Below are 24,877 nucleotides of genomic sequence, written 5' to 3' on the forward strand. Positions count from 1 at the left end.
ACATAAGTTGTCTCTGTGAAGCTGTTCCTTCAAAAAGCTAGGATACTCATTACCAGAATGGCAAATTACTGCAAATAGATTCTACAAGAAACTTCACTGAGCCAGGAACGCCTCTAGATTTTCACAAAAGAGAGAAACATCTTCAAACACATATAATTTATATAGTGTTTGTATAATGCACTGTATATTGAAGATAGAAATTCAGATGACGTTTCACTATTAAATTAACCGAAACAAATATTAGCCTTCTTATGACTGTCACTAGGGCTATACCTGATATTCCTGTAAGAGAATTAGCATTGAGATATGCAACTTTTGTTCAGCATAGAATATTTATTTTCCTTTAAATGGTATTACTCATCTACTAATCATTAATAACATTATTTTATCTGCAAGGATTCAGCTTTGTTTCCAAAGCTTACTATAACAATGTGACTTTGGGAAAAAAAATAATCAATCATGAACGAGATTACTAGAGCAAGAGAGAAAAACAACAGAAAGAGATCTCCTAGGGCCTCTTTAAAATGTCAGCTTCATTTTAGAACAGTATAATCTTAGCCCTGTAATCACCAAGCCAGAATCAGACTCCAGAAGAACACTCTATTCCATTATACATGTCCATGGGTGCATTGTCACGATGTACAGTACACCACATCTGCAGCTGGTTCACTGCTACTCTCCTTCCCAAATCCTCTGATATCACCAAGGAATAAATCCAGGCAGTGGATTTAATGCATAGATAAAAGAATGCAAAATAAAAAATAATGATTTCTAGAGGTCTCTTCTCCTGCCTTTGTGGACAGGAAAGAGGCAAAACTCAAATCTCAACTATTCAAGTTAGCAAATTAAGGTCACTTGACATTAAATGAGGAGACAAGCTCCTACCAGCAGGCAGAACAAAATATTTTTCTGAAGGGTCTGCTAAGCAGGTAGAAAGCTCTGCTCTAACATCACCCTTCAGGTTAGGCAACCAGAATCAGTGGGAATGCTCGTACAAAGTGCCTGTCAGGACCAAAGCATAAAGGTGAACAGGTATTTAGACAGGGTTCTCATATGGGACACCTGTTGCAGTGCTCACCAGAGGCTCCTGGACACACATACTCACACCTCCAACTTCAAGGAAAGAAAAATAAATAAGAAATCCTCAGTACCACAGAAAACTGCTGCGTTGGAGAGACCGGCAGGAGATGCTGGGGAGGATAAGAAACTGCTGGATATTGGACTGACTGAGAAGATGGCTGCATTGTCTGAACAGGCTGAAAAACAAGCAAAGAGAAAGACAATAAATTCCATCAGAGAAAGACAGCAAGCACCACTACCACTTTTGTTACTGAGAAGAAAGATCTCAAACACAGCTCTGAAAATACAGAGCTCACCAGTCTCAGTACAACAGGTCAAGTATTGTGATTTTACTCTTCATTTTAGCCTTATACAAAAAAAAATATTTATTGCTGATATTTCTGCCTCTTTTCATGGATTTGATGGCTGTTAGATTAAATATGGCCACAGCTGTACCTTCTTACTCGTAATGTGAGGCAACGACAAATTATGATTCTACATTTAATTTACAGAGATAAAAGTGGAAAGCAGTATAGCATAAGTGTGTGTTTGAATTTCACTGTTAGTGACTGATTTACCTCCAAGTGTGCCATAGACAAAGGAATAATGGTTGTAAAGCTGCTTTGGGAGAACACAAGGGTTTAAAAAAATTACCTAGAACAGGCTGTGAATTACTAACAGATCAGCCATCAGCTTGGAGCAGATGTTTATCTAAGTGAAAAATACAATTTTCTACAGCACTATTACCTTGGAATAGCTTTAGTATTCCTTTCATTTTAAATTCTCATATAACTTCTTACAGGTTTGGTACTATCTCTGTCTTCTAAAACTGCGAAGACTAGATCCAGAAATAAGAGCCATAACCATATAAGTCCAAACCCAGTAAAACTGAAGCAATTTCACTGAATTCAAACACTGTATTTCTGCATAACCTGGGATGGAGTTGTGCCAAATTATAAAGCTACACCACAGTAGATCTTGGCTGCTCTGTGACTAAGCAGGATATAGGATTCTTGCTTGAGTAGTTCCCTGCTCTGCCCTGGGAGAAGAGGTATGCAACCCACAAAATTAAGTTTGAACCAGACTCAAACCCTGCTGGCCATGCTCAGCCACGTCTGGCCATATGCCATGGGCAGCGCAGGGACCAGAGAGCCAACATACCATTGCACTGTGCTCAAACAAAATTGTTCTTCCTTCTGTAGCTCCAGAACCTCTAGCTCAGACCAGGATCATGGCCAGAATATTGGTGCAGGCAGAAAAACACCAATATGGGGAAAAGGTACTTGGAGAGCACCCACAGATTGGGCCCAAAACAGCTGGACAGGAAAGGGTTTTTAGAGCTCTTATTGTACTTTATTCTTTGAGTCAAGCCCACTGTTGTCAAAAGGGAAATGTCTCTGGCTCTTCAGAGAGAATGACAGACTGCACCGGTCTGAGAATGAATGCTTCAGCTTCCATAATGGATAAATTTGGCAAACTGATTTCATGTAGACTTGCACCAACATGCTTAACAGTACTTCTGAAAATTAAATCCTTTAGATAAAACTGAAGATGCCATCTTCCCTCTCCATCTTTTTTATGCATGTTGAAAAGAACATCCTGATATTTGGTCTAGCTGCATTCCTCCCTTCTTTCCCCTAGGTCATTCTTCAAATCTCAAAGGGCTCCTTCTTTTTTCCAACAACACCACACCTACCTGTGTGACAAGGTGACTTGCCATTTGCTGCTGTGGCTGTTGAACCTGCTGAGGCTGCTGGGGTGAAGGCTGCTGCTGAGACTGTCCCACCACCTGGCTCCTCATTGTCTGCTGGCCACTGGGAGGATTGTATATTGCCGGCGTCCCATCAGGATTTACAAATGGTTGACCTGAAACAAAGCACCCGGCTCTTGCTGGACACTTTTAAGAACATACTGTTTTCTGTGTGAAAGCAAATAATTTTGCTTTAACTGATCACTCTTTAGCTGACCTGCTACAAGAGTAAATTGTTCATCACTTTCAATATCTCATTACAGTAATTACAGTATCAGACAGCTTTTGTTTGTTTTCAGGCAAGACAGCAGATATTTGTTTCAGCAGTATGATTTTCCAAGGAATGGGTGGAAAGTTACCATGGCTATAAGATGATTCAGATGCTATGGTTACTTGAAATCATTCAATGATGAATCAATTAACATTAAAATGGAACTTTGGAGCAAACACTGAGGGTAGAGAATGTTCCCTTACATTTTCCTCTCACACAACAGCAGTCAAATGTACACAACTATTTGTGAAACAACACAGTTTGTAGGAAAGGGGCAAAAAAATCAAACCCACACTTGTTACTAATTTACTTACACATTCTAATAACACAGAGCTGTACTTCTGAGAGCTATGCCCTATGTTCTTAGTAGGTAGCACTCCAGTTTTCAAGGAAGCAATACTTTAGTTGTACTTAAAAATCTCTTATATACAAGACAAATCCTATTCAGAATTCTACTAAGTTATTGAAATCATTCTGATTCAGATAATTAAGCTGGAGAAAATAACTTTACAAAAACAATATTTGTTTAAAATAAAAAGTTTACCCAAGTCATTGTCTTGAAAACAGAAAAAGAAATGTTATTTCTCAGTAGGAAAAATGTTTTCCATGACCTCAGTTCTCTTTTCACTTCCATCATAAATCTGTAAATCAAAGGAATTACATGCTTCCTTGAGGAAAAAAAAAAAGTAATTGTAGCAATGATGTGATAACCTTTAAAGTAGGTAACTAAAATATGAATATCTGAGATAAAAAGGGAGATCTAGAGGAGTTCAGGGACTTAGAGCAACAGTGAAATAATGAACTTCTGATTTGTACCCTATGAAGCATCTCTACCTGTTCTATCCACTTCTCAGCCTTCTAGTTTTTCCCTCCAATGTATCATGAAGAACACTGGCTAAAGAACCTTGCCTTCTCTCTCTAAAGCATCAAGTTTCTGGATGAACTCAACACCACATTCATGCAGAGAAATGCCATGAGTGAGTGAAAAGAAGCACGAGGCAGTTCTGTCTACTGATTTAGTGATTCTTGCTGAGAACCCACTGGGTGACTGTGGCATGGACTCCCAAGCTTTGGGAATCTCAAGCCCCAGAAGTACTTAAGAAGACTGAGTGAGCAGGGTAACATGCTCCCAAAGCCTGTGTCAGGTGCTCAAGGGAAGCTAATAAAGAGCATTTCCTGTGGCCTAATGAAAGATGGCAGAACAGAAAGTGTAAAGTCCTAGCAACACTTTTAAAGATAAAAAAAAAGAGAAGACTTCTCATGAAGAAATCTTGAAATCAGAAATGAAAAGGAGAGATCAGAAGGTAACAGGGAAGACATTTGTAAGTTATGAACTGTGGCCCTGATAGAAGGGCAAAGATTGCAATGTCATTTCAAGGAGTACAAATGAAAAGTAAATGCTCTTAAATTGTCAGAGGGGTTAAAGAAGAACATGTCAAGTAGAATCCTTTAAAGGGTAAAGCCAGCTGATGAAGTGAAATGGAGAGCACAGCCACAGAAATGCCTCTTTGCCAAAGCAAGTAAGAAGCTTGACTATCTGGGGAAGGAGAAGGGTAAAGCAGAGAAGAGAAAATAAAGGAAACCGCAGATGTAGAAAAGAAAGTGTGGATTCCAAATTCCTGGGATGGAGCAGAGTTACAATCAGAGCAGGACAAAATTGACAGCATCTCTGGATGCCATTAGAGGCTTGCACAGCCAGTGACTATGTAGTGTGAAAGGAAGGAAAGATCTTTAAAGGACACAATGATCAAAAGAGAGAAAAAGACTGGAAGTAGCCACTCTGTAAGAGGAGAAGAAAGAGCTAAAGAATGGTATCACATTAGGAAAGAAAATCTATTCATTACAGGAAACAAAGATCCTTTTTCCTTTTCTTTCAACTGTCTTCTCTTCATCTCTGTTTCTGACAGCATCCATCACTTTGATAGTCGATCACGGCATCTAGCAATCTAAATCTCCTCCCCATGGAGCTTCTTTTGTAATGTTTCTCTAATAAGATGCAAAGATTCTGAGCCCAAGGAGTGGCAATTTTGCAGCATGTATTTTGCTGCATGTGGAAAACACAGCAGATGCCAAAGCACAGTCAGATTTCCAGCACAAGGTAGCAGCATGAAGCTAGGAGTGTGAGACAAGAATTTAAGGTTTTTAAAGAATCTGCTTCTTCCATTACTTTATTATGTATATATTTACATGGATCAGCAGAAACAAAACACAAGGTTTGAAAGAAACACAAAATAATACATACACAAAAATACTTGCTCCCTGAATGTTAAACATACAGACAGGCATGGGTTTCCCAATGATGCATCTGCAGACAGAGGCACACAGGGAGGGAAGATAAGGTGCTCTGGTCTAGTGACAGTACTGAGAGGCATTATACCTATAGCAGAAAAAATAGTCTCCCTACATACCAAGCAAAAATCTGAACTAGCTGCTGCAATTTGCTGAATTGACAAGACAGATGTAAGAGATGTTCCTCTTACAATGCTCTTCTGGCTTTCAAGTGTGGTGAGCTCCAGTCTCTGTCCTTGCCAGGAACAAGTCAAGGAACAATCCTGGGCAGGAACAAGCAATACCTCTCAGCTGTTTGTGGGCTCCAAGCAGCATCAATTCCTTTCATTTGTTTCTCAGTCCTGCCACCTGAATTGCGGTTGACTCCTGCCTAGGCCTGATGAGTTTGTACGGAAATGGACCATATGGTGGAACACAAAATACTGTCTCCTGTACTGACCAAGAAATTTCAATGTTGCAGACAGAACTGACAACTACCAGAAGAGAAATGAGCAGATGAATATAATGATGGATCCTTTCCTCGCTGACAGTATTAGGCTCTCATGTCAATAATGCAATAGCTTGGAAAAAAGTACACTTAAAGAGTAAAGGCTTTGGAAGAGTAAAGGTTTGTGCAAGTTACTAAGTCATCTCCCTGGACAAAACTTATCAAATTTATCACATTCAAATCTAAACAAACAAGAACTCCTCCTTGATTTTAAATATGCTGATACATATCGATCAGCCCCAGATACTACCATCGATAAATATTTGTGGGAAGATTGGCTTAAGAGTTTACCAAGGCTATATTTTTCTTAAATGCTGCAACTTTCTTGACTGAACTATGACCAAAAAAAATATTCTTAGTAGTGGACACACAAATAAGCTTTAAGCATTTCCACCAAAATAGTGGAACACAGGGATGTAATACACATAAAATACAAGCTATAAACAAAAAATCCCAAAGAAAAAGCTCCTGAATGTTCTTTTAAGGACTTTGAAAAAAATATTTTGGAATTTAACCCTCAGCTCTTAGTATAATGGAAGATATATTTCACTACAGGCTTTCTTGTTTTAAACCCAGCATAACTCAGCTAAGGTTGACCGCACAGCTCTTCATGGTCACTGGAATAGTCCAAATTACCAAAGAAGCAACACTGTCTCAAACTCCCTGAACCTTCTTAAAACTGATAGTACAATATGGTGGTGAGTAACAGTATAACATGATCCAGACTTCATCCAGACCAAGGAGGTAACAAATTGCCTTAAGCTTTCATCAAGCACTCAAGTTCAAGCTGAAGAGTTTCTGAAGTGCCCACAGCACTTGGGTGCTTGCAAGTGCCTTGTTTGTGAGTTGCAGTGATGATAACTATCAGGAATGGAAGAGTTACATCTTTCTCTTTTCACAAATGTCACAATTTAAATACAATTGCTAATCATATGGATCACATAAAATTAATTCTGAAGTGCAAATTCAAATTGAGCCTTTGAGTCTTTTGAAATTCTGCTGTTAAGCACAATCTCTAAGAATGCGACACTGTATTTTGGTTTGGAGATATGATACCATATCTCAGCATGCTTGCTATAAAAGTGCATCTGTCCTTATTGATGCTAATGGGATCTTAGAGGATTCACTGAGAGCCAGGGAGCTCCAGGACTGCTGAATGATGAATATCCTGTCTGGGACAGAGCAAGAGTGTTTTCTATCACTTCCCACCAGCTATGCCACAACAGCTTCAGAAATCAAATCTAGCTTTGCCCGCACATTTGGAAACAACAATTTGCCAAACCTCATTTCAATGTATATTTGCTCATAAAGTGCCTCTAGAAAAATATATCTAGTAACGAGATTTGCTGATTCACCAGCTGACATCAAAAACACCAAAGGGCAGAATCAGGCAGGAGGGAACTGTACTGACCTGTGTGTGGGTTGAGAAGGATACTGCCAGGCGGTATCCCTGCAGCTTCAAGTGGAAGAATGATATAGCTGGTGTTGTTGGGGGCCACCTGGCCACTCATCCCATTCTCAGGGTAGGACACGCTGCCTGAAGAACTGGCTGTTACCCCAGGGACGAGAGATGCACTTTGGAGAGGCTGATGTATTCGTGACAGTGATCCTGAGGAGCCAGCACTGCTGGAAGACTCTGAGCCTAGCAGGGAGACACAACCATAGCAGGAAGTGGGGTTACAAGGGATGCCAGTCCCCTCAGATAGGGCATGTACACAAGGACAGCCTTCACAGACTGCAAAAGCATGCACCACTCCATGCCCAGCTAGTAGAAGCAGGACTTTCACTCCCTACTGAACCCAGTACCCAGTGGTAACTTTTGCAATCCAAAAGCCCTCTTTCCTCATGCAACATCAGCTTGCCCCAGCCAGTAAATAGATTTATCAAACAGGAACACAAAATCCTCGTCATGTATTTATAATGCCAAGGTATCAGTTCATAAGGTATAAAAACTAAACATAGTGTTTATACATGAAAAAAAAAACAAAAACCAAAACAAAAATGTAACAGAAAAAAAATCACCAAACATTCTCTGTAAGTAAAAAGCAACAGCAACTGAGTTATGAGTCTAGTCACAAGGTAGCTGTGCAATATCCATATTAACTTAAAGCTACCTAAGATGGTACCCAAGACTTTTGCCACTTTGGTTTTTCAGAACCAAACCTATTAAAATTGATCAATCAAGATAAATCAACTGTGCTAAAGCACGTTTGTGCCTGAACAAATAGGAAGGTACATTATTTTAAACCCCAAATATAATTTTCAAACTTCTGAGATACTACTTGATTAGATTTTAATTTGCTTCACAGAAAAAAGACAAGAATCTCTGAGATCATAAGGCTCAGGTGATCAGCTTCCTTAAAGCAGGATGGTATGGATGCTTGCTCCACAGAGCAAAGTGTGTTTCAATTGTAACTTCTTTCATTTTACCTGAGTGCACTGTCTGTGCATCTAAACTCCACAGTGTGCCTCTGCAGGTACAGACTAAGAGCAAGGATAGAATTCAGACTTCAGTTTAGCAAACATCTTTGAGGCAAATTATATCCTTTCAGATATGGGATACCGTAGGTGGACCCTGTAGTAAACTGTTTAGAGCTGCAATTTCATTTTCAGTCAAATGCATTTGAAATTCATTTATTTTCTCATATTAAGAGAAATTAGAGCAGGTTTCTTCTGAAGAAATCACACCGGCATCCTGTTACTTAACAGAAGATTTTTTCAGAGTACTGCAGGTTACTGTGTAACACACATTTTTTTATCCATCTTCTTCCAACTTTGTATTCATACAGCAATCACTACAGACACAGTCCTCTCTGTGAGCTGTGCACTACTTGCCATCATTAGGACCCTACATCTTCGGTATCTACATTTAGGACTCTACATCTTCTCCAGTAGCTATGTAATCTAAAAAGAAAGTAATAGAGATTTCCAAAGAATATTTTTAGTTTCATTAAATACATTTCAAAGTTGTATTAGTTGCTATATTTTTCCTCTCCTTGTAGACTGAGGTTAGAAATTTGGAAATATCATTCCTGAAGAAATAGTTTTATTTATTAGATATTTTCAGATTCCTGTGTTTCTATAAATCACAGTTATTCCTGGAGGTCATCCTCATTAAGCTGCAAGTAGTATTTCGTATCTTCCTTGCCATTGTATATGCAACTGCTGGAGTTCAATTTTCCTTCCACATCAGTTACAAGGTCCTTTGCTATATTTCCCTGGCCATTCTACATGCACTTCATGTTATTTCTTTGAGTTCTTTACTTTCTCCGTTTTTCCTTCACCTTTTGAATTCAACGGGTCAGAAAGCTACCTGGAGATGGTAGTGGTGATGAGATTTCTTAAACCTCCCATTATTTCTAAGCGTGTGAGTAGTATGAAGCCTGAGTTCAGACTCTCTCCACTTTTTGTGCTACTCCAATGAAATGCTATTGGCACAAAAGAAGATTGCAGCTCTGACATTCAATTGTTTTGGTTTTTCTGTCCTCCCTTTCTGCTGTTTTTATGGCAGAATTATGTATTGATCTACACCAGCTGCTGAATGATAAAAGCCAGAGGACTGCAATGAATTCAGGTGTAGTCATCACATGGAAGCAGTGGAAAATACTTTGAGGTATCACTGCACATTCAAACTGATAGCTTTGAAATGTCAGCCTTAAAAAATCTGAGATCTGCTGTCCCATGTCAGTAGATCAAGTTAGTGATTGTGAAATAACACAAATAAGTCACAAAACCATACCAAGAATTTTCTGAATTTAAAAAAAGAAAAAGGAAATTCCAGAAATTACTGCTGTACCAATTTTGCCCCCATTTATACTGTATAAGAACGATCAACATTTTTTAGTTCCATTATAATAGCTTATTTCCTATCATTTTAAGTCCAGACCTATTAAGCCAAGTAAATTCCAACACTAATGTTTGGAAATTAACACCAATTAATCTTGTCTTTGTAGCTCTGATTAGCTGTTTTCACGCTCCCTAAATTTGGAATAGGAAATCACTTTATAATGAATTCAGTACTGAAGAAAAGGGGAAAAAAATCAACTCTCTAACTTTATTCACATTCATATTAAAAGATGTCTTTCTAAAGACTTCTGAAAGGAACTTGGACTAAATGAGATTTTTGCCCCCATTACACAATCTAACCTCTTTTTTTCAGTATGTAATGATGGATAGTTCTTCTAGATTATTCTATAATTTTCTTGCTGCTTCACAGTTGAGATAATAATAACCTTCACATTCTCATCACTTTCCATTAATATATTTTTTAAGTATTCTGAGAGATACAGAAGTTCAAAGAGCTGTAAAGAAAAAGAGATAGATAAAACACCAAAAATGCTTAATAGCTTGGAGGGTTTGCAGAGGGAGAACATGGAAGTACCATTAATTTTCCAATATTCTGAGCACTAGAGAGTGATGCAACATGTCCTGCTCTATTTTCCTTGGATCAGCATTCAGTATCTGATGACTTTGAACATCTCTGTTCATCTCACCTTTCAAGTCCAAGGCAAATTTCTCCTTTCTTATCAACTACACTCTCAAGACCTATCCACTATCACTACTTACCCTAGACCATCATCATTTTCAGGAACAATGGAATGCCGGAAGTATTTCTGCCTTGGATATAGGCTCTTAGATTAGAAATATTTATTTCTAATTATTACTTCTGTAAGTGTAGTGGTGATTCCTTACTTCTTCCCCAAATGCCAATCAATGCAAAACCAACACATTAAGTCACTTGCATTTCTTTATGCAACAACATATTTAGAATTTTTTTTTTTTTTTAATGAAAATGGCATGTGCTCATATGAACATGATTATTTCTCTCTAAGCAGCACTTCTAAAAATAAAACTGATGTTTCAGCACAGTCAGTGGGAAGATTATGACTGGAAGCAGTTGGCTCGTGACCTGCTGCCCATACATCAATATTCTGACAGTTTGTGCTGGACTTAAAGATTCATCAGGCTAACGCCTGATTCAAATAAATTATAAAGAAGGAGAGATCCAGTTCCAAAACTCAGAGAAAAAAAATACAAGACACTTGATTAAAAAAAACCCCAAAACCTAAACAACAAAACAGCAAAGGAAGGTTACTGTATTAAAACGCCTGTAGTAATGTATTGAAATGCCTTTCCCAACAGGAGTAGCAATGAGCAGCTAACAGGAGAGATCAGACTGTGTCTCCGATTACTTGGAGCCCTGCCAAGCAAGCTAATGATCCCGACAGATCTGTATCAACACAGCTAATACCCCAGTGCAACCAGCTTTCACAACTAAGGGGGAAAGAAATACACTCTGACAGATGTGCATTCCAATGAATGGAAAATGCATTAAGAGAAGCTGAAGGTGCAACAGTTACAACTTTCAAGCTCCCCAAAAATTATCTAACTAGTTACGTAGATACACATAGAACATTTATTTGAAACATGTTTTCCCTCATGATGTTAAAACCTGTTGCAGTGTGCCAGTGACAATAACATGGTAGCTGATACGCTAGATTTTCTCTTTTTGGGTGTTACAGACTAAACATGTACATCATTGTTCCCCTATAGGGACAACTATTTCACTTACTACTCTTAGTCAGCCCTGGAAAGTTTACTGTATTACTAGAAAGCTAAACAAACCAACATTTTGTATGATGTCCTAAGTAGCAGGAATGCAATCTGACTGAAATTTGTTAAATTATTAATTCCCCACTCAATACTGAATTAGAGCTTGGAACACCTCTTTGTACCTACTGAACTACAGAATAACAGAGAAGGAAATTTCATTTTCAGTGTACAATCTGAGCTCTTCAGTAGAACAGGGCTTTCTAAACGAGCAACAGGTGCATGAAAATAACCGTCAGAACCAATAAGATAACCATGTAATGGGTTTCAAACAGTCCCCTTTGTGAAGTTTGCAAAAATGAAGTAACATAATTCCTATGCTAAGCTCCAATTCCTGTGCAGCTGAATGCAATAAAGTCTAAGACTAATTGACACTACTGGACCCTACTGCAGAGAACAACATGTTCTGTGATCTCTCTGTGAGCCTAAGGGGAAGCCAACATCTTTTTGTGCTTCATTTCCTGCTTGTTTGCTATGTACCATTAATTACTGATTTATCACAGATTAGGGGAAGAACATATCGTTTTGGTGACAGTACAAAAAGTGATCCAGAAAGGCTACAGCCTTAATATGGCACCACTGTATATCCTGTCGAAGGCAGCTGTGAGCCTTCTGTAAAAATCCTGAAAATTTTTAATACTCCTTTGCTCAGGAAGAGTGTTTAACAATGCTTCTGGGTGACTGACATATATATAGAGATAATAATTTTCACATCTAAGGAGGCCATAAATATTTACCATCATTTAGTCAATGAGGAACATTTTGACCAAGTAATGATTTCACACTGATTTCATACAAATTATATGCAAGACAAAAATAATTTAAATTTATTACTGTGAACCATAAAGTTCTTCAGAGAAAACTCTTTCCACAGGACAACTGGGACAGAATTGGTGCCTAGCAGACTCTGCCATGCTACCAGGGCAGCATGCCTAACGTGGGTAGCAACACTTCTGCAATTCCACTTCAACTACTGTAGTGAAGACAAGAAAAAAAAAAAAAAAAATTACCCAAAATAAAAACATGTTCAACCTATAAATGTCTACTGAACTAGAGAATACCAGGGCTGCCTATGGCAAGAGCAGAAAGAACTGAAGAGAGTATGCAAAACATGCACAACCGAGTATCACTTGGTACCTAAAGCACCTTAGAAAATGTAAATAGCACATGGGGGCTTTGACTATGGTATGAATGCACTTAAAAATATTTTGGTGAAGGGAAAACACTTTATCAAGATATATTTCCCCATTGTATTTTGAATTGTTATTATTTCCTGTTTTAATGCCATTCAATAGCATTTTAGAAAGAAGGATAGAAATAGTGATTAGGATTGTAGTCTTTCTGACTTTTTTCAGGCTGTTTGACTTTGTGTCCTGGCTTTGAAGGTGTTTGTTTGGTTCGACATCCAGTCTTGCTCTTCTTCCCCACCTCTTCCTTTTATCTCGTTTCTCTTTTACTCCTTTCATGCCTTGGCTAGCTTTCCAGTTTAAACGCACTCCTTACAAAAAAGTCAAAGCATTTAAAAAAGAACATGGAATTATAATATCACTGATGTTTTAAAAATGTATTATAAGAGCTTTCATTTGAAAGCAATTTGGGGTTTGGCGCCTACAGAGTGCAGATGCATTTACAAGTATTGGCATGCTTCACAAATCTCCTCTTTAATACATTTCCTAAATGCATCCTTTTTACTATGCTTGATTTTAACACTAAAATGGCTTCTTAAAAATATTGCCCTTGCAATTAGATATCTCCTCCAAACTGGATTTCCCTGACACCATTTTAAATGCTCTGCTCCTCTGCAACACAAAGCTGCAGAGAAATATATTTACCAGCACTCTACTTAAGGTAGAATGATACAAAATAAAGTATAGCAGGAGCCTGTGCCTCCTTCTTAATTCTTGCACATCAAATTCAGTTCTGATGGTATGGAAATATTCAAGGGAGGCAAAGAAATATGGAAGTGAAAGCATGGTCTATTCCATACTTCAAGACCCTCTGTATAGCCTATTCAGTCTATATTCAAATAATAAATACACGAGAGTGCAGTTTAAAACTACATACATGCAGAAATTGCACCTTGCCTTCCCTGGGGCAGATCCCATAGACAGACAGAATACATGATAGGGAAGATTCTGTCATCTGTCCACCTGGCTGAACACAGCGATGAAGGGGCAGGGGGCAATGGCAACACGTTCCTGCCCAGCACAGCAGGCAGGTCTCCTGTGTGATAATCTCATTGTCTTGGATAACAGATATGAGGCTCGGCAAGTAGAACCAAACAACAGCAAGGATGGCATTTCATCTGGCTAGAGGTTAATTCAGACTGCTCCCTGCATCAAAATTGCTTCCATGAAGAAAAGATGGGTCATGGTCACAGGAGACTCGCTTCTGAAGGGAACAGAAGGCCCAATATGCTGATTAGACTCATCTCTTGGGGTTGTCTGCTGCCTCCTTGGTGCCTGAGTTAAAGAATTGAAAAGAAAACTTTTTACCCTGATACAGCTCTCAGATCATTATCCATTACTGATTTTTTCAGACAGGCAGCAATGGAGGTCCCAACAAGAAGTCCACGGGCAATCAAGAGACTTCAAGGCCTTGGGATGGTTGGTTAAGGGATCAGAAGAAAAAGCAGTGTTCTCCTCTGCCCTTCCAATTGTCGGGACTGATGAAGGAAGAGCCAGCAAATTAAGAACAGACTCAGAGCCTGGTGTCATTGTCAGAATTTTTGGGGTTTCAACCACTGGTTGGTTTATAGAACACCAAGCCTGCTGGTGACAGACAGGGTACACCTGTCTCAAAGGGGGAAAAGTATATTGGCAGAGGAGTTATCAGGTCTTTAAACTAGATTTGAAAAGCATAAGGGATGCAATTCAGCATGCCAGTGATTAAGGGATGGTGTGCTAATGAGGTTCTTTGGTCCGACATCTCAGTGGAGATAGGGGATGGAGATGCATGTGGCAGTGAAGACACAAAGGTTGATGTGTTAGAAATTACAAAAGTGGCTGAGCATGATCAGTAAGAATTACAGCTTCTTTCTACAAAAAGGGAGCAGGATCAATAACTCAATTTAAGGGCATCTACACCAAAGCACACATCATGGGTAACAAAACAGGAGGAGCTGGAAGTAACTGCACCGCAGGATAGCTGTGACACAGTGACCATCACAGAGTGGGATGTTTCCACAAGTGGAGTGCTGCAGGTGATGGCTGGAAATGCCTCTGAAAGCATACACAGGTAAGGATAGATGGTGGGATATGCCTTGTATGTTAGAGAGTGTTTTGATTGTCTAGAGCTTGACAACGGTGATGAAAGGGTTGTGTGTTTATGGGCTGAAATCAGAGAAAATGCCAGCATAGCAGATGTCATGGTGGGAGTTTGTTATAGACCACCTAAGCAAGATGAAGAAGCAGATGCAATGTTCTATAAGCAGATGGGAAAAGTCTCACAATCACCTGCCCTTGTTCTTGTATGTGACTTTGACTTACCAGATGTCTGCTGGAAATACAACACTGCGGTGAGGAAATAGTCTAAGAGGCTCCTGGAGTGTGTGGAAGATAACTTCCAGGCACAACTGGTGAGGGACCCAGATAGGAAAGGTGCCCCACTGGGCCTGTTTTTTGTGAACAGAGAAGGATTTGCAGGTGATGTGATAGTTGGCACAATGATCATGAAAATACAGTTTTAAACTCCCAGAGAAGTAGGAAGAGGAGTCTGCAGATTGGCTACTTTGGACTTTCAGAGAGAGATTTTGGCCTCTTTAGGCAACTGGCTGAGAAAGTCCTTGGGAGGTAGTCCTGAAGGACACAGGGGTCCAGGAAGACTGGACATTCTTCAAGAAGGAAATCTTAAAGGCACAGGAGCAGGTTGTAACCATGTGATAACAGACAAGCCAGCATGGAACACAGCCACTCTGGCTCAGGAAAAAAAAAAGGTTATGCAGGGAGAAAATTAGAAAGGCTAGAGCTCAGCTAGAACTTTATCTGGATACTGCTAAAAGACAACAAAAACATTTTTATAACACATTAGCCACAAAAGTAAAGTTAAATATTATCTCTATCCTTTATCAGTTGGAGGGGGAAACACAGTCACAAAGGTTGAGAAAAATGCCTTCTTTGTATTATTAAATACAAAGTATTAAATTAAATACAAAGCATTTAATGCCTTCTTTGCCTCAGTCTTTAATATCCAGACCTGTTCTCTGGGTACCAAGTCCCCAGAGCCAGAAGTCAGAGACAGGGAGCAGAACAAAGCCCACATAATCCAAGGACAAAGTTAGTGATGTGCTACACCACTCAGACACACACAGGTCTATGAGGCCAGATGGGATCCACCCAAAGGCTCTGAGGGAGAGGGTGGAAGTGCTCACTGAGCCACTTTTTATCATCATCAGTCCCAGTGGGATGTTCCAGTTGACTGGAAGCTAGCAAATGTGCTGCCTACCCACAAAGAAAGGGAAGGAGGATCTGGGGAACTAAAGTCCCATCAGTCTGACTTTGGTGTGAGGAAATTTACGAAACAGATAATCTTCAGTGCCATTATGTGGCGTGTACAGGACAACCAGGGCCCAACCAATATCAGTTTATAAAAGCCAGGTCCTACTTAACCAACCCAATCTCCTATGACAAGGTAACCCACTTAGTGGATGAGGGAAAGGCTATGGATATTGTCTACCTGGACTTCAGAAAAGCCATTTTTCAACACTGTTTTTCACAGCACTCTCCTGGAAAATCTAGCTGCTCATCACCCACAAAGGTGTACAGTTCACCCTGGCTGATGGCCAGGTCCAGAGTGGGAGTGAATGGAGTTACATACAGTTGGAAGCTGATCACAAGTGGTGTTCCCTTGGGCCAGTCCTGTTTAATGTCTTTATCCATGATCTGAACAAGAGGATCAAATGCATCCTCAGGAAGTCTGCAGATGATAGCCAGCTGGGAGTGTTGATCTGCTGGAGGGTAAAAAGACTTTACAGAGGCATGTGAACAAACTGGAGCAAAAGGTTAATTTTGTCATTCAATGAGAGAAAGCGACAGATCCTGCCCTTTGGGTGACAATAACCCCACATAGTGCTACAGGGCTGGGAAAGAATGGCCAGTGGAAAAGGACCTGAGGGTATTGGAAAGCAGGACATGAGCCAGCACAGTGGCCAAGAAGGCCAGCAGCATTCTGGCCTGTGTCAGCGATAGTGTGGCCAGCAGGAGCAGGGCAGTGACTGTCTCCTGTACTCGGCACTGGTGAGGCTGTACCCTGAGTGCTGTGTCCAGCTCTGGATCCCTCAATACAAGGAGGACACTGAGGTGCTTGGAGCATGTCCAGAGAAAGGCAATGGAGCTGGTGATGGGTCTGGAGCACAAGTCTGATGAGGACTGGCTGAGAGAACTGGCTCAGAGGCTCAGAGTTCATTTTGCTCTCTCCAGCTACCTTAAAGGAGGTAGTAGCAAGGTGGGGGTAATTAGCTTCTTCCAGGGAACAAGTGACAGATGAGAGGTGATGGCCTCAAGTTTCATGATGGGAGATTTAGGCTGGATACCAAGAAAAAAATTCTTCACTGAAAAAATTGTCAAGCATTGTAATAGACTGTCCAGAGAAGTGGCTGAGTCACCATCCCCAAGGTATTTAAAACATATGAAAATGTGACCCTTGGGAGAATGGTTTAAGGATGCACTTGACCATGTTATGCTGGCAGATGGACTTGATGACCTTGAAGGTCTTTTCAAATCAAGTGACTTTACGATTGTCTAAAATTTTAAACTACATTCAACATCCAGAGATCTAAAATGTAATTACTATGTAATTACTATGTCAATAGTTTTATTTATTTATTCTGTAAACTCCATTCCCCAGCATCCTGAACCACACAAAAGCTACTGTAAAATTTGGGGGATAGGAGTGAAATCTGACCAATTCAGGTTTGATAAACTGGGTGTAAATTCAGTATCATCCATAAAACACTCTCAAGCTGAAAGCGCACTAAGTGCTACATATTGATTACCATTTGTCCTGTACTATAGGTATCAAATGAACCAATCTGATGGAATCATCTGATGGCCTCATTATTTATTATGCACTTTCAACCTAAAGTATAATAGAATATCTTAATGGCATAGCTTGAAATTACTTAGATCCAGACCCTGTGACTCACTCACATGTTAATGTACTCGTAAAGTTAATGCAAATAAATGCAGAATTCCCACCAGATTCATAGTCTCATTAAAGATGCTTTTGTTTAATGGGAACTAAAAAAGAAAATGGAGAGGTTGTGGGACCTCTGTGAATCCATGTCTGCCTGCTTCCACCACACCCTCAACTGCTACCACCAAGGCAGAGGCTGCACCCCAAAACAGAGATGGGGGGCACTTTAGCAATGACAACAAAAGGTTCTTCGATTTCTCCCCAGATATCTGACATTTAAGTATTCCAAATTCAAAAATATTAAGATTAATAAAAAGGTAAAATCTGTGCTCTGTCTGAAAGGAGTACAACCTTTTCAGGCTACAAGTGCAGATAGTGTTCAAACACTCCAGGAAAAGCTTACCTCTCCTATGATTTGCAAACCTCGTGTACTGCATTTTTTCTTGATTCCTAAAAACTCAGGAGCAGGTACTCAGATATTTGCATTCACAGAGGGACATACACATCTCCCGTGTACAGGAAACATAACTATTTATGTATTTTGCCATCTAGTCCAACCATAAGGGTCAGACTAATCTCGGAGGTCCCTTCCAACCCAAACCATTCCATGACAGACCATACTCAGACAAGCACCAGCACAGCCATTTATCGCCACACAACAAGAAGCACTGTGAACCCAATACAGTACTAGCTACCTGTTTTAGACAGTTTGCCGGTACTTCTGTTACTTGATGAGCTATCTCCTCTTGTCAGGACGGTTATCCCACCAAAACTGGCTGTCTTTGTTATGGCTGGCTTCAAATTTCGATTTGAGCTGTCCGAGTCTGTGCTGCTCCATGGTCTCTGGTGGTCTGTCCACTTCAATTCGTTCTCTGTACTGCTCTGTCGACTGCCAGATGTCTTCCCAAGGCTGTCTCTGTTACCCCTACAGATATCACGAAACAAAGATTTATACACAAATAAAACCATGTCAAGGCAGAGTCTATCTTTAGATACCCTGCAGTGACCATAATAAAGAAAAGGGAAATACTCTGCCTTTACAAAAGCAGGTCTGAAATGGGATTTGAGTCCCATACTTATCTGCCTTCAGCATGTAAACAGTGCTATACCCTTTTTACATGCACAGCACATACCACCCTCCCCTTTTGGATATCTCCTCAGAGCACTTTACCAGATGGGGCTGACACAGCAGTATTATGCTGCACTGACATAGCATTTCTGTTGCCCATTGAGTGTTCTCTTCCCTCAGCAAGCCCCTCACCACTTCTCACCTTACTGTCCATCCCTTGTGATATTTTTCTCACCAACTTCCCCTGCACTCCACCTTTGTCCTCATATACTTATTTCTATATCAGCTTGCTCCCAGTAATTATCAGCTTTGTGAGCTCATCCAAAGCCTTGCCTACATGAGTCCTCTCAGTGTGACCCCAAACTCATCACTGATAATGCTTCACATAGAGATCCACAAATCAGTTTATTTTGTTTCCCCTCTGCATAGAATAATCATGAAATTCTCTGCATAGAGGCTGCCTGTCCTTGAACAGTCGCAGAGCACCCAGTGTACTGTGAGTAATAACACAGTAAATTCTGTGATCAGAATTTGGAGCAGAATTTGGCTTATTTATGGTAAACCACTTACATTGTACTGCTAAAATGACAAAACCAAAATACCTACCATGGCTTAGTGCACCGTGACTGTTATCCCAAGTGAAGCTTATAACACCGTATTTGGAAGGATTTTTAAAAGACATTTTCCACTCCTCTATCGTATATTACAGTGTAATAGCTTGAAGGCTCAAAGCTGTTTCTACAAATCAAAAGGATGGGACTGTATCTATTTAAATTTTTGGTCCCCTTTTTCCTTTTGGACTTGGTTCCTGCTTTTTATTTGGAGAACCTGCTCAACTCTGTCACTTGGGACATGAAGGAGGCAGTGTGTCAAAGATGGGATCAGGCTGTTGAACTCCTTGCCTGTAACAGAGCCTCTCTCAGATGTGATCAGCAGTATAAACCTGTTGACCTTTGCTAGATCCACACAGTGGGAAAGCATGAAGAGAAATAGTGCAGAAGCAACAACACAAAAAAAGGAAAAAGATTGTAAAAAGAAATCATCCTTTAAGATTTAATTGTAAAGAACAAACCCCAAAGTATATTATTTACAGGCTCTTTTGTACTCCTGTGCTTAGAAATTAACAATTCTATTTATATTCTAGTGAAAAAGAGGGAGAGAAACAGAATGCTATTGTATCCCCATCTTCCATGGCTTTGGGTTACAAAAAATTTCTTTTAATTCCCCAAAATCAAACAGACATTAGCTATTAAGATCATGTGTGTAGACACCCCCTCAGTCCTGCATGCCCAATCCAAAACTCTCAGATCATCAAGGCTAACCCAAAGCAAGGAGGAAGTTTTGTTTTGCCTGATGCCTGTGGTCACGGGGTGCAGAAGCAAATGCTCCAGCACTGTTCCTTATCTGGTACAATCTCTACATCTCCTCCTCTGTGGTTGCTGTGATGACATGCAGACTCAGTAGCCACACATCAAATATTCTTCTCACACATCCATTTCTCCTCATAGTGAAAAATTATGTAATATAAATAATATAGGTTTGAAGTGACATATGCAAACCCCAATGCACGCAGACATCTAGCAAATATCTGCCTTGCTGTCCATGTGCTTAATAGATGAAGGGCACGCTTCTGACAGCATCCATTCCTTCTGCCTCCTCTGCTTCAGACTTGTGGCAGCTGACTGACTTTTAAAGCAGCCTGGTTGATCTGAACTGAACTGGTGGGAGAAGACAACCTTTCTAAAACTCTCAGAAGAACACTGTTACCACCAGATTCAGTCTTCCACTGATGTGGTGTGCCAACTGGTAGAACAGCTCTCCATGAAAATAGGGACTGACTCTTACTGATGTTGGCTTGGGATGATCTTTTGAATATGAGATGCATCTCAATGTTCTCTGTGCGGAAGCAATCGGAGTTGGGAAGACAAAGTTAACAGAAAAAAGTTTCAAAACACAGATACTTCAGATAAGGGAACTTCAATCAGTTTTGCTTCAATGTACTTTTACTTCAGCTTTTAACAAATCAACAAAAGGAAAAAAAAGGTCAGTCTGGGCACTAGTCTATGAAACGTGCCTGTCATATATGCTCCAGGAAAAATGAGCTACCACCAGTCTCTCCCAAATAGTCACAGTCTGAGCAGCCAGGCAGCTGAAAATCTCATGTGGTTCCTGAGGCAGTGAACCAAAGAAAAGGGTCCTGTTGTTACCTCTGCATTCAGAAAACATGGGAAGAGTGGGGTAGAACTCTGTTCTCCATGCTCCTTTCCAACCAGAAAACTGACATACCCACACATGTCAAGATGTGCCTTGGCAAGGACACAAGATCACAAGTGGGATGCATTGGGAAAAATAAATATTAAATAAAATTCATACAAACCTAAACAGCTGTCTTTTCTTATGCATATCATTGCATATGCTACTGTCTTCCAACAGCCTACTGAAAAATGAAAAGAAAGATTATACTAAAAAACATGGCAATTCAGACTGATCTGATCTGTAAAGTTTTATTCGATTTCTAGATACATTTTGCAATTTGTGCTAGATTCAGTTTAAAGAATCACAGCTAAAATTGCCTCCTCCTCCCTCTCTCATAGCTGTACACAGTCCACTGAACATCAGAAACATCAGCCAGGGAGGCTCAGGGCCATTTAGCATTTCCTGTTACCGAGCAAGGTAATTCTCAGACTCTAAGAAATCATACATCTACATCCAAAGGAAAATTCATAAAAATATCACCTAATAAGAACATAAAAAAAATGCAAGCCAGCAAAATACTGCATATGTTATTTTAAGTACTTGCTAAGTCACTTGGAAATCTTTACAGCTCAGAGAAACGCTCAGATCCTCTAACAAAAAAGAAAGGTAAAGCACTTACACACACATTCAATTTTCAATGCAGCCAATCAACAGGATTGCTCATGTGCACAGAACTAGGTACAAGTTCAAGTGCTTCACCTGTCAAAGGCTATAGGGCATGCAGCAAGAAAAAGCAGAGTTCTGCAGAAGGCAGCTGAAGTCTCCCTCAGGGCAGCAACAGTGCAGGCAGGACCATTTCCAACCTGGCCTTTTACTGGTCTCCACTTGGGTGTGCATCTTCACACTGGGCTGGTCAGTCAGCTCCCAGGTTCATGGACAGCAAACCATGTGCAAATAGCAGAACTAACCACATACTCCTGCACACAGGTGTGGGATTGAATGCATAAACCAGGGGAGGCCTGGCTATGGAGTGCATGGTTTATCCCACAGAGGTACCCACCCTACCCTTGGCAGTGCAGCCTCTGAGTGCTTTCCATGCTGACTTGAAAATGTGAACACCTATGTCATCTCTGCTGCCCCAATGTCCCCCTGAGAGGGAAAAACAGGTTTATGGGAGCATCTGCTTTTTGCTTTATGGGTTCCTCAGTCACAATTTTGATTCATTTTGATAAAACATATCTCCATAGTCACGACACAGAAGCAGCAGCTGAGGAAATACCCTTGGCCCTCAGAATCTGAGGTAGTTAGATGATAGGGCCATGATCTCCTGAGGACCTTCCCTCATTCCACTTACAAGTGTCCATCGGAAAAGCTGGTTTGTACCATTACTGTGGAGTCATTTTCTATGGGAACAGCTTCACCCATAAATGCATCTGACAGATGTAAGGATGGACAGAGAACAAAATACAGTGAGAGAGAGCTTCCCCTTATTCAAGGGGATGATAAACAGTTTTTAAACCACACAGGACAGACTTGGGTCAGCATTGCTTAAATACTCACCAATTAAATTCCCACTTTTGGTTAAAATCCTTATCTGCCATAAAGGTGCACAATTTTAAAGATTTTCAACACAGTTAAGTTACTTTACAGCTGTTAGGGAGCCAACACTTTATATTTTGTAGATATCAAACACAGTTTCTCTTCCCTTTTGCTTTGAGTCGATTTAACAAAAATAGCATTCACAAGAACTATCATGCAGTAGTGCAAAGTAACAGTGAGCTCAAATACCACCATCTCATTACTACACTGCAGCAGTAAAGCAGGAACTTGTGTGGAACTTGTGAGCCTTCACAAGCAACAGGGGATGTCAATGCCGCTGCTGCTCAGTCCCACAAGAGAGCAGGTTAAACAACAGATACCCAAGTCTGGTGTTTCATAAATACCATCATCCAGCCACTGCTAGAGTGCTTTTTAAAGATCAGTAAGTTAAATTCTAAAGGCACTCCAGATAGAGAATGGTCACTTGAAATGAAAGCTTAGGTGGCTTTCCCTCTTGCCCACAATCTGCTTTTTAAACTGAAATGCAAAAGCCTCAGGAAAGCAGGAGTAATACTTTATCTGCTCAGACACCATACTGCAAGGCAAGCTCTAGTACCCCCTCTTAAAGCACAAAACCACTGCAGATAATATGGACTGCAAATCTGCTCAACAGCCTTCACATTATGACTATAGAACTACAGATAGACAAAAAAAAAATAAGAGAAACAGCTAAGTTTAACACACACACACAAAATAAAGCTATTTTTTACCTGTTTTCCACAAAAAGGTTTTCCTGGGAGCAAACTGACTGAAAAATAAAAAAGGCATTGTATCAGACGTTCTAGGTATGCTCTGCTGTTCCAATTTCTTCCTTGATTTTAGAATTACCTCCCCTGCTCAGGCTTAAGAAGATTTCAATTCATGCATCATTTGCATTTGCAGAAGACAAGAGGGGGAAAAAGGTCAAGAATAAGGTCAGGCCAGTAAAATAAATTCCATGCATTACAACACATTGCCAATGAGGTGCCTCAGTTCGGGAACAAACTGAAACTTCTCAGTCAAGAGATCTGAAGTAGGCACTATGTGCAAAATACTGGCAATTTGAAGGGGAAAAAATGTTTTTCCTGCATAATATAAGGTTCTACTGGTCTGGCCTACCACCTCAAAATAAAACTGCAGGATAGCACAGAGCTGTAGGTAGGAAGGACAAACAGAAGGAAAGCATGCAGAATTGACAAAGTTCCTCAGTGGGAAAGAGGATACCGCAATACTTAAAAAGAGTGTGTGACTTCACATTTTACAGTTGGAGAGGGAACATTGAGATACAAAATGATAATAACCTTCTTAATAATAATATTAACAACAATCATAGCAAGAAGGCTCTCTGCCGGAGGACTTAGATCCTAAAAAAAGGTGAAGGGCTCAGAAGAAATAAATCCTATGGGCAAGTGTATAACTCTTTCAGAATTACTTAATTTTTTATGCAGAGAAATGAAGCTGTGCTCAATTTCCCATGAATAATTCTCCCTCTTTGATTTTTTTCATTTCCCTCCTATTTCATGTTCGCTACACAAAATGCCTCGTAGCTGTCACTGGATTATATCTAGATGAGGTACAGAAGAAAGAAGAGTCAGCACTTGCACTGAATTTTAACAAAAGGCAGGCAAAGGGAGGAAGGCACCAGAGATCATGCCCATTACTTCTGTAAAAATAGGACTCAGCCCAAAGAATAATAAAATGCCATCATTAAGTGTGTCAAATGTTAACAGTGTGGGATAGACACAGATCTTGGATGTTTCTGTTTTGAAAAGGGTGAGCTAATGACCCACTCAAAAAAGAGGGGTGGCCAACACCAGAAGCAACACCCTGCTCATTCTTGGTGCTCCAGCTGATGCCTGGACAAAGTTTTCCCTTGGCACCACAGCTAGTGCTACTGCATCAATCTACAAAAGGAAGAATTTATCCCTGAGATGGCAATACGATTTCTCATTAGAGTGTAATTCACCCACTCAAAATCCACATTAGGGAACATTTGACAGTTCTGTGGGCTTCCCAGGCGAGCTCCCACCCTGCACTCCTGCTAAATTTGCAAGGCACTGGGCTGCATCAGGGACAAGTACATTTCTCCTTAGCACAAAGACTCAGAACATGAGGAACATGTTCTCCATTGCCAGTAGCCAAATTCCCACCAGCTACAGCAGAATTAGGTTTCCACCCCAGGCTGAGAGAAGATGCAAACTGTTTCACCCCAAATCACTGGGATCATTTGTATAACTACAACACTGTATCTTCTCTCATTTTATGTACCTTACTCAGGTACCAGGTCTCATTAACAAATGTGCAGACTTCAGGATAGTCTAACCATGCTGAGGCAAAAAGCCCCAGAAAAACATACTGACATCACCCCATGGGCTTGTACAACCTCAGCTGTTGAGCTTCCTGATGGATATCTGTGCACTGACTTCTGTACAGTCA

The 24,877-nt window shown here is 40.2% G+C and overlaps 1 protein-coding gene across 29 annotated transcripts in view; it reads right to left on the reverse strand.

Moving 5' to 3' along the window:
• ARPP21 (cAMP regulated phosphoprotein 21) overlaps window positions 1-24,877 on the reverse strand; it is a 290,359-nt gene that overhangs the window by 45,498 nt on the left and 219,984 nt on the right. For 10 of the 29 annotated variants that reach the window (XM_058830258.1, XM_058830267.1, XM_058830256.1 and 7 more), the window contains 6 exons: window positions 23,173-23,210; window positions 21,045-21,104; window positions 18,291-18,523; window positions 7,268-7,498; window positions 2,756-2,925; window positions 1,152-1,256 (listed from right to left, as the gene is read on the reverse strand). In XM_058830258.1, coding sequence (XP_058686241.1) covers window positions 1,152-1,256; window positions 2,756-2,925; window positions 7,268-7,498; window positions 18,291-18,523; window positions 21,045-21,104; window positions 23,173-23,210 — 837 coding nt within the window. The remainder of the gene's footprint in view (window positions 1-1,151; window positions 1,257-2,755; window positions 2,926-7,267; window positions 7,499-18,290; window positions 18,524-21,044; window positions 21,105-23,172; window positions 23,211-24,877) is intronic. The other 19 variants (XM_058830270.1, XM_058830265.1, XM_058830278.1 and 16 more) reach the window with 8 other exon arrangements.

Source organism: Poecile atricapillus, chromosome 2 (assembly GCF_030490865.1).
Source record: "Poecile atricapillus isolate bPoeAtr1 chromosome 2, bPoeAtr1.hap1, whole genome shotgun sequence".
In the NCBI taxonomy this organism is placed as follows: Eukaryota; Metazoa; Chordata; class Aves; order Passeriformes; family Paridae; genus Poecile; species Poecile atricapillus.